This window comes from Setaria viridis, chromosome 3, assembly GCF_005286985.2.
Source record: "Setaria viridis chromosome 3, Setaria_viridis_v4.0, whole genome shotgun sequence".
In the NCBI taxonomy this organism is placed as follows: Eukaryota; Viridiplantae; Streptophyta; class Magnoliopsida; order Poales; family Poaceae; genus Setaria; species Setaria viridis.
This window is the reverse complement of record NC_048265.2, coordinates 48,151,218-48,161,861: the sequence shown is the minus strand read 5'-3', so window position 1 is coordinate 48,161,861 and position 10,644 is coordinate 48,151,218. Positions and strand designations below refer to the sequence as shown.

Sequence of the window (10,644 nt, the reverse complement as noted above, 5' to 3'; positions counted from 1 at the left end):
AACAACAAGGTGGTGACCTTCGTCTTCTCCTCGGTCACTGGGCAATGGCAACGCGTCGCAGAGACCAGTGGTTTTGGATCTATAAACCCCGAATTGTTTGTGCGCCACTGCGTGCGCAGATGCTCTACTGGACGCATCCATACAAGAACAAGCTGCTCGTGCTTGACATGGTTGAGATGAAATTCTCCTTCGTTAGCCTCCCACCTGATCCACCCGGCAGACCTTGGTGTTCCGGAATGCTGCATGCCATTGTGGAGTTTGAGGAGGGCAAGGTTGGTTTTTTAGCTCTTGATATTGGTACGCTTGAGCTCTATCTGCGAGATGATGGTGTTGATGCAGATGAGTGGCGCCATGGCAAGACAATCCCCTTGCCTCAGTATGGCTGTCTCTGGTACATCCTTGGTGCAACTGAGAATATTTAGTATATGAATTTGACCATACTCTCACATATGCACAAACAAATAAATGTTTTTCTAGTTGTACGCATAGATATTTTGTGTAATCTTTAGGCAGATATTCCTATCCCCTTTTTTCGAAATAATTGTATATTGTCGGGCAACTATACGTACCTTTGTTTAGAAGTTCCAAATGTTTTGCCTCTGATGATTCCAACACTACAATCTTTGGCAGGTCTGATCTTGACACTCTACTCAAGACTTCAGACTTCACTGGTAGAGCTACGTTGGTTCACAGCACTATGGTGACCGAGTTAGAAAAAAAAATAGAATGGCCAAACTATATAATTTTGGAATAAATGAGGCTAAATATGAATACTTTTTGCTATATATGCATCTCATATTTGCATGTGATACACCTTTGTGTAAGTCGATACATGGAGATGGAGCATAAGGGGGCCAGCCAACTGCCTCTCTTGTATCCTGGAACTATTTGGTCTGCAAACATATAAGACTGAATAATGAGCTATCTTAGTAATCGACCAAGCTATGTTTTTTCCCCTGAAAATAGCATGTTCGATAAACACATCTATCCTTACAACAACAATCGGTCCATATAGAGCCCAGTCGATAAACCACTTGTGCAGATTTTGGGCTTCACTGCTGATCAGAGGACCCTGCAGCTTTAATGACCGCAAAGGCCCGCCCACCCATATACAGCAACTTGTATTTCGGCCCAAAATGGTAAGCCGACAACAACTATTCTCTGGTTCATTCCACACTTGCACTTTTTTTTTGGTTGCGAGGACGCTTCACTTTCTTCTCACATTTTCTAAATCTTTTCTTTGTCTGAAAAAAGGTCCCGTAAAATTTTTCTCATGTTTATGCCAATTGCAACCAAATGCATGGGGGAAAACATAGCTGAATTACGTTGCTCGAGTGTAAGCAGGACCTGTAAGATGAAAGGAAATGACAATGCTACCGCGAGTCACTGCCACATCAACAACCAGTTAGATCAAGTAGGCCCAACGTCCTCTTACCCGTACGCCGCCCGCTGGCCCGGCCCGGCTAACGGCCGATGGACACGATGGCCGCGACGGGCGGGATGGGACTCGTGGGCCCGGTCAACGTCAGAGGACTGGAGACGGAGCCGCGCCGCCGGGCCGCTCTCGTACCCCCCCCCCCTCCCTGACCGGTGGGGCCCCTGACGCGACACGGCGAAAAGCTGCCGTTACTGCTGCGCCGCGTACCGTTAGCAGCTGCGGGAGAACAACCTTTTCTTTTTCCGAAAATGGAAGAAAAAAAACACTCGGTCGCATGCTTGCTGTTTCAAACGAAAAGAAAGTATTATTGTATCGCGCGAAAAAAATCCAAGAAACTCTCGCATCACCGTCAAATCCGAAAGGACGAATATTCTGAAATTTTCAGGAGAGAGACCCGCGTTCGAGCTTGACCTCCGCCCCTTTTTCTCCCCCTCCCGTTTGGATTTATTCTGCCACCACCAAACCGATCTTCTTTTTTCGCTGCAAGCTTTTTTATGGTTTTGGTCTTTGGATTTGGATCATGTTTGGATTTGTTTACGGCTTTTATACGGTGGGTTTTGGACGTTTGGTTGTGATGAACTGATGATACTGTAATGTGGTTAGCATATGGGTGCTGCAATAATCTAATGGGGCTTAGCAGATGATGACAGCAGGAGAGGAGATGGGAGCTCGGATGGGCGGCGAAAAAGGGAGTAGATCGTGGGATCGGCTAGGAGATACGTGTCATCCAACCGCCAAGCAAACGAGAGCAACCAGCATGTGCTTCGGATTGGAAGATCACGGGAAAAAGCCAAGGATAATGTGTGAATCGAACAAAGGTCAGCTTGGCATTGCTAACATGGAAAAATAATAAAAAATTATTAGCCTCACCGAACTTTAACCTTCCAACTCGACCAAAAAAAAAACTCAAGGATTTGGTGAAATCATTAGCATAGCAAACAATACCTTAGCCAACAAAAATTCCACAACAAAAATATCTCAAGTAAGAGTAAAAATAAACCACCATAAAAAAAATGCAAGTCAAAGACAGCACATGAGAGTACAACACCGAGCACGGCCTTTACTTTACTACAGTCCACAGGCAACAACAAATAATTAAAGTCCATTAATAATAAACAACAAATAAACGAAGCAATGATCACGCATCCGTTTCAACAACCATCGCCGTCCACCCCCGAGACCAGCGCACCACCCAAACAAAACCAGAGCGCCGGGCGCCTCCTCCGAGACGCCGCCCGCCATCACAGATCGCACGCACGCGGCCACGCCCCTACGCCGGCAGCTTCCGGTAGCCTCTCCTAGCCCGTACGCCCCCCCGTCCCCTCCCTCCCTCCTCCCTCCTCGTGCGTGGCCGTCGTCGTCTCCACTTCCACTTCCGCACCAGACCACCACCACCTTTCCACCCCTTTGTCTCTCTGTGTCACAAACTGTCTTGTTCGTTTCCGCCAAGAAGGGAGAAGGAAGGAAGAAGCGGCGCGGGAGTCCAACCAACGCGCGAGCGCCCCTCTCGAGATGGCATCCGCCGCGGCCGCGACGCGCCCACTGGCGCCGCCCCCGCCTCCGCCACCACCGCCTCCGCCGGCGGCAGCGGCGGTGCAGTGGCTGGGGCCGCGGGTGTCGTTCAGCCTCGACGACGCGGGGGGAGCGGGGAGGGAGGCGGCGGCCGTGGTGGCGGGAGGGAAGGTTGGGCCCAGCGCCGGCGCCGACTTCGAGTTCCTGCTTGGTGGGTGCGCGGCCGCGTCCATGCTCCCCGCCGACGAGCTCTTCTCTGGCGGCAAGCTCGTGCCGCTCCGCATCCCCGCGCCGTCGGCGGATGAGGAGGTGGGGGCGGCGGCGGCGCAGTCGACGGCGCTGCCGCCGAAGCATGCGCAGGCGCCAGCGTCGGTGGCGGCGCAGCAGCCGGAGACGCCAAGGGCGGCGGAGGCGAAGACCGTGGCCGTGGCCGGTGCCGAGGAGCCCAAGATCCCGGCGCGGAGGTGGCGGGATCTCCTCCGGCTGCGGAAGCAGCAGGCCTCGTCGGGGTCGGGCTCCGCGTCGTCGGCGACCGCGGCCTCCGAGCCCAGGCCGCTGCGCCGGCTCCTCCGCCGCGCGCCCAAGCCGCCGGAGCCGGAGCCGTCCCTGAGCCTGCCACTCCTCCGCGAGGCCGGCCCTGACGAGCCGGACAAGCCCGCCGAAAAGTCAGCGTGCACGCCAGCCCCAGCCACCGCGCCGTCGCCGATCTCGACCACCGCGCCGCCGCCACCAGCACTGTCCCAGCAGCACCAGAACCTGCCTCCCAAGATCCGCCTCACCCCATCGCAGCAGCAAGCGGCGGCGGCCGCGACATCTCCCCCACCCCCGCCGCCGCCACCGCCGCCTCCTCCCTCCGCCGTGGCCGCCGACAGCCCGCGCCTGAACGCGGCGGGCAAGGTGGTGTTCAACGGTCTGGGGCGGAGCTCGAGCAGCCCGAGCAGCCTCGCCGGCGGGCGGCGCTGCCACGGCCACGGCCACCGCGCGGGTGGCGGCGCCATGGAGCGGTCCTACTCGGCGCACGTCCGCGTGGCGCCCGTGCTCAACGTCGTGCCCGTCTGCTCCCTCCGCGGCTCCCGCAAGTCCGTCTCCGTCTTCGGCATCGACCGCCTCTTCTCCCCGTCGGGCGCAGCCTCCTCCTCCGGTAACACCTCCGCTTTCTCTTCCTCGTCCTCCGGCGGCGGGACCAAGAAGAGCAAGGCCGCCAAGAAGGACGCAACCGCCGCTGGCCAGTAACTTGCTGGCAAGACAAGACATGACCGCCATTGATGAGTTGGTTTCACAATCCCCGTGCCTGGTTGATCCTTGATTAGGCAGTTAGCAATTTACCACCACCTCTTGTAGCGAGTGTTTCCTGCAATCCTGCCGACGAACCAGTTGGTTAATCTGGCATGTAAATACAGGCGAGATCGAGTCGGATGAACGAGTGAATGAATGGGCAAGTGAGTTTTTGCCGTTTCTACAGCCTTGTCTTGTTACCTTTGCTGTCAGTAACTCAGTACTCAAGTACATAGTGCAGCAGCAATGCAGCATAGGAGTAGCATGCATGGGTCTGATGATGAACTCGTGCATCGGAATTCGCGACCCTTTTGGGTTTGTGGTTTGCTCGTGCTGAGAAAAGCCTGGGATGGACGGACGAAGCTTTTGATGAAGAAACTCCACGCAGTGTCGGAGGGTTCGTGTTATCTTAGTTTGAAAAGGAAAGTACGCAGTGTCAGACGGTTGGGGATTAGTTCGTACGTGTGAATCTTGCAAAGAACAAATGATGAAATGAACGATGCACCTTACCATAGTACGTTCTTGGTGAGTGATGAAATGTTGAGTTACCATGAGCTTTCAAATGTCATTGTTGAGGAAAAGAAAGAAAACTGCCATGGATCATGGTCATGGACTCATGGTCATGGATGGCTGACCGGAGGAGAGCAAGAGAGGAGAGCAGAGTAGCAGCGGCAAGCAGACAGGTCGGGACGGCAGGAACATCAACGTGCATGCCCGAATCGGGGGACAGGCGATGTGGTGCGTTGTGTGGCCGGCCGGAGCCCTCACCCCCGTCGGCCGCCGCGGCGGCGGTGGTGGTCCATCTCCATCCCCTCCCATCCACCCGGTCGACCGCAGAATGCAACCGCAAGTGCGTCGTCTGCATTGACCATTCATTCCTCATCGCCACCATTCATCGCCTGCGCTGGAACCATGTGCCCTTGCTGGTCACCGGCCAGCGGCCACCTCCCTTCCCTGCGAGTCTGAGCCGACCCGATTCGACGCGATTAAGGGTCAGTTTGGTGGAGTTCTTTGTAGCTCCGGCTTCATCTGGCATTTTGTAGTGCAACTGTCCACGTCGTTCATGGGAGCTTCTTTCCTCTCTCCTCTCCCTCCCTCTCAAAGATCATGGAAAAGCCAGTGGAGTCACAAATTGTGGGCCTGTTCGCTTCAGCTTATCAGCCACCAAACAGTGTTTTTCTCTCACAACAAATCAGCCGTTTCAGCTTTTCAGCCGGCTTATAAGCTGAAGCGAACAGGCTGACATGTGCTCCTCCGACCTCGACTTCTCTAACACTACAGTGCTCATGTCAGGAGGAGCCGGAGCCGACGCCCTCCCAAACGCGCCCTAAAACTGCTCGCCGGCGAAGGAACTTCGAACGTCAATGCCAGACAGGAAAAAAATGTATATATAACATATATACATCTTTTGGTCAGTACATGTTCAGTTCTTCTACTCACAGGCCTCCCTGGGTCAGCTTATTTACAGCTCCGGTACGCGCGGGGGGAGTTGTGGGAGAGCAACGCGAGACTACTACAACGTGAGGACAGCCGGCCACATGGTGTCAGGCCAGACGGGCAGAGAGGGAGACGACAGGCGCGCACGTCATGTGTGCTGCTGTGCGCTGTGTGCATGCACGCCGCCACCAACCACCGCTGTGGAGCAGGAGCGCCGAGCGCCGCGGCGCCGATCGATCTGGCAACAGTCCTCCGACGCCGTCGGCCGATCGAGCAGCCAGACAGCCACCCACATGACACGGGTCGTGTCATGCCAGTGCCAAGCAACTCGATGCCGCCATGCCGCGTGGTGCGCGCCATTGCCGACTTGCCGGCCTCCTCTCCTCATCCTCCTCCTCCCTCTGTTGTTTGTTGCTGACATTGCCATTTTTGTTTCGAGGAAATGCTGCCATTGGCATTGCTCGAGAGTGGAGGTGCGAGACCGGTGGCCAATCACAACCTCCCCCTCGCCGAGGCATCAGCAGCGCGGCGACCTGTCGACGGGCCGGGACATGTCGTGCACGGCGGGCATGGGACTACACTTTTCGCCGTCCCGTTGAACCGTGCACAGCCTTGGTGGGTTACGGTACGGTGTGCAATGTACCATGCCATCCATGGCCTATGTCCTACGCCGCTCTGCTGCATTTACCTGCCCAGTACCATTGTACCAAGGGGATTGGACGGAGGAGTACCCACGTTCGCATGCGTGTCTCAGCTCTTTCGGCTCCAACAGTCACAGTTGGTTGTTGCCTCCCCTTCTTCAACCTCGAGCAGCCATGCCTGCGACCGAGCTTCCCGGACAGTCAGCGGCGGCGATCCAAGTCTCCACCAGCGGCCGGACTTCAGAAACTCGACATGGGTGCATGAACGAAGCACTGTAAATCTTACGCCAAATAATTGAGGCCCTGATCTCTCTCACGCCTCATCTCATGCTCGTGGCTGGCGACTGTGAATGGCGCTACTGTTCCGGTGTTCCCCCGCTGACACAGGCGCGGACGGATCTGGCCACTCATGGCGGGCTCCGCGCCGGCGCCACTAGTGTGGTGACCGGTGAGCCCGCTAGCACCCAAGGGCCCACCTTCCAGGGGGCCCATCAGCGTTACTGTCCAGCTATTTCGGTTGGCAGGCCCGCGTGGGCTGCACTGTGGTGGGCTACTGCCTACTGAGTGAACAGCAGGCAAGTGAGCGCCCCACTCGCCAGCCACTTGTTGCACTTGCAGCTTGCAGGGCGAAAACGGGGGGAAAAAAGTGGGGAAAAGCTTCTAGTCAGTGGTCGTCTAGTGATTGATCATGGCTGCTGTTGGGGTCCAATCATTATTAGAGGGATAGGATAGGGTAGTTGCACTTGCAGTGTCTGTGTCACACCTTGAAATTTTTGGATTTCAGGAATTTAAAAAATAATTAAACAGTGATTTTCTCATAATTTTAAAAAAATTTCAACATTTATTTCTTGTTAGGAAATATAGTATATGAGAAACAATTGGTTATTTTTCTAAATTAAATAGTGTTCTTCTGTGTGAGTTGCATTCATACTGATGCATCTTGGTGTTTATTGAGTGCAAATGTTTTAAAAATGTGTTTAGATAACGATTAGGTTCTTCCGAAGATTTTCTAGAATTTCCTACAATTTATTCTCATTTTCTAAGAGCTAAATCCAATTTTTGGAAGACTCTAAAATCCTTTTCATGAGCTCCAAGTATTTTACTTGGATTGATCGTGTCCCAATCTATCTCTAGGAATTTTTCTGGAACTTTTGAGATTTTCAGAGTATTTTTTTTGGCTTAAATGAATTATCTAGATTTTTTGGATTTTTACTTACACGGGAAATTAATTCTGAAAAAAAGAGAGAACTTACCTATCCTATAGGGCCAAGCCCGTGGGCCCGACCCGCCAGCCTGCTATCCGACCCAGTCGAGGCCCATTTGGGCCAACATCCGCCGCTCCTGTGAGCTGCAGTGCGCCGCCACCACCAGCCATCCTTGGCTTCCGTGCCAAGGCAGCCGCGCTGCCCCTGCGCCCTATAAAATGAGGACTGCCCGGGCCCGCATGCCTTGCTGCTCGCGCCGCCATCTCGCCTGGCTCTGCACCACACCGCCTATATCAAGCGAGCTGCCGAAGCCGAGCATTGTTGCCAGAGTTGCTCCCCGATTCGTTGCGTCCGTTGTCGATGGGAGAAAACCCCCACGGCCAGGAGCATCTCCTCACTGAGCCGAAGGTTCGCCGTTGGTCCTCGACATCTCCTCGTCGCCGGAGCACCGCTGCCGCGTGGAGCCCCAAGCCGGCCACCGTCTGTTGCCGCCGCCGGCCGAATTCCGACCATCTCTGCCGTAGGTGAGGACACCGATGGACTCCTGTCGACCTCCTCTCTACAATGCGCCACCTTAGTCCCTACCTCGCCAGAGCGTCGGCGATTTGAATCGGCCGAGCCATCGGCTGCCATGGCCAAGCTCTTCGAGCTTTTGCGATTAGGTCCCTAGAGTTCCTGTAATCTTTTGTTCCTTTCTTGTGTCTTGGCCGATCTACAGATAACCCCCCGAATAGATTAGATCCCTTCAATCGAGCCCACGCATGCACCTTTAACAGATCTAACCCTATCCTTTAACCTTTCTGCGAACACTATTCCATGTGTCTCAAGAATCTTCTCTACTAGCCCCGAGGTCTATAGTTAATCCTGTTTAGGTCCTTATAACCTTATTTAATCCATAGATTCCACGTTTTAACTCCGTTTAACCTTATTCTTGTTGCATTAGATTCGTGTCAACTTAAATCATGCATTAGAACAATGTTGATCATATTCTCTATTTTGTAATTTATTCAAAATATTAATGTGATTAAATACTTATATACTTGCTTTTCTAATTAAAATCTAATTAGAGTTCAACCCCATGTTTTCACTAATGTAAATTTGGTTAATGCTTATTTAAACAACTCTTTCAATTAAAAGCTAATTAGAGATATACCTCAGATTTTCATCAATTAACTCAACTTGATTAATGTGTATTTAATTTGTTTTAAAATAAAATCTACATAGATTATATCTAGAGTTTTCATAATTAAATGTTAATTTGGCTAATATAAATATAAATATGTTTTTGAATTATAATTTGGTTAGTTCAACACGAATCATAAATTTATGCGCTTAGATGTTCCCACATATGGTATCTTTTCCAAATTAAATGTTTAAAGTGGTATAAACTATACATGAACATTTGTAACTAAAATTTGACTAAGCTTTACTAACATTTGTAATTAAAATCTTTTCTTTTATGAACCCAAATCTTTTGATAGTGTATCTTCTCAACCAAAGTTTGGTTCTAGTCAGTTCTTACTGTGTTAATCTTCTAATCGTAAGCTATAGTTTAGCAACGTTCTTTCGCCATGTTTCGTGTTTTTGAAAATAAATATGGTATTAATTTTGATTAATGCTTATTTACTTAGCTTTTTCTAATTAAAAGCTAATTAGGTTTATACAATGATTTTCTTTAAGCTAGTGTTAATATGATTAACATCAACATGAATGAGTTTCTAATTATAACTTGTTTTAGTTCACTGTGACATATAAAGTTATCAATTAGATGTTATTATACATAGTTTATTTTCCAAAGTTAAATGTTTAAATGGCATAAGTTGTACATGAATATTTATAAATAAAAGTTGACTAGGTTTTACATCATCTTTTCAGATACAAATATAATTTGAATTAACTCTAACTTAGGGTATTTTCTAAAAGTATCCTTTACATGTGTTTTCTAAATAAAAATAAATGCAGCATATAGCTCTTGTCTTTTCCTTTACAAAAAGTTTCTCCGATAGATGTCTATTTCAATGGTACCATGGAGCCTTCGTGATCCTAGAATCAAGCCCTATCCTTTAGTGCGTTCTTTTCAAGCTTTTCTCTTTGATTGGTGTATTATTTTTAGTTGTACTTGTTTGTTTGCTTTGTATGTTGGTGCCCGATGATTGCTTTGAGTAGAAGGATCGCTGTTCGAAAGTTTTGAAGATTAATAGTTTGAAGAGAGCACGAGCTGAAAAGCAGTAAGAGTAACTTTTCTTTGGAGAAAAGCAAGTGTCCCTAACCATCTTTCTATCTATGCTTATTTTACAAGAATACCATGCATGCATTAATTGGAACATGGAGCGACCACTCAGGAAAACAGTGCAACCACAAGAACTACATGGCTCTGATCTTGACTAGAGACTCTAGTTTGAAACGGTCTTACCGAAAGGGCAAGAGGGGCGGCGGCAGATGGGGTATAGCCCGACCCTTAGACTGATATGCTCTATGGTAGTTTCGCAATCTTGAGAGAGGTTTGTGCTCTGCTACTGATCCGAAAATCTTAGCGGGTTACTTCTTATTAGTGAATCTTTGTAAATGCCTTGTAGTGTCTCTATGCAATCACACCTCAGTAGTGTGATGAGTGTCTGATCAGCATGCTAGCACAGCATGGTTGGGTTTATAGTTCTCTTAAACTTTTACATGACTTGTGGTGAAAATGTACAACCTCTGCAGAGTGTAAAACTGATATATTAGCCGTGCTCATGATCAAGAGCGGCCTAAACCCTCACATGATAATTAAACTTTAAGATGGACTTAAATCATTATTCTGGTTATTTCTTGTGGCCTTACTGAGTACCACCATAAGTGTACTCACCCTTATTTACTGCTGCTCAGAAGAGGAAAGTGTGTGAAGTTTTCTGAAGATGATACTGAATTCTAGGCATACACAACCCCTAGTCGATTGCCTGTGAAGTTTGGAGTCTTCGTTTCCAGGATTAAACTGTATATCTCTGATAGACTTGTAAGTCTTTATTTATATTACTTTATATAATACTGTTACTTTTATTCACTGTTATATGTATGATTACATGAACTTGATCCTAGCATATAGGTAACACTTGATTTTTTTTAAACCTGATGTGACATGTAGCTTGCAGGGCGAGAA

At 49.7% G+C, this 10,644-nt stretch overlaps 1 protein-coding gene across 1 annotated transcript; it reads left to right on the top strand.

The window, feature by feature from the left end:
• The first annotated feature begins 2,596 nt into the window (after positions 1-2,596).
• LOC117847502 (uncharacterized) lies at positions 2,597-4,411 on the top strand. The gene has a single exon (XM_034728715.2). It carries the CDS (start codon positions 2,951-2,953, stop codon positions 4,181-4,183), a length of 1,233 nt encoding a protein of 410 aa, XP_034584606.1. The 5' UTR covers positions 2,597-2,950; the 3' UTR covers positions 4,184-4,411.
• The last annotated feature ends 6,233 nt before the right edge of the window (positions 4,412-10,644 follow it).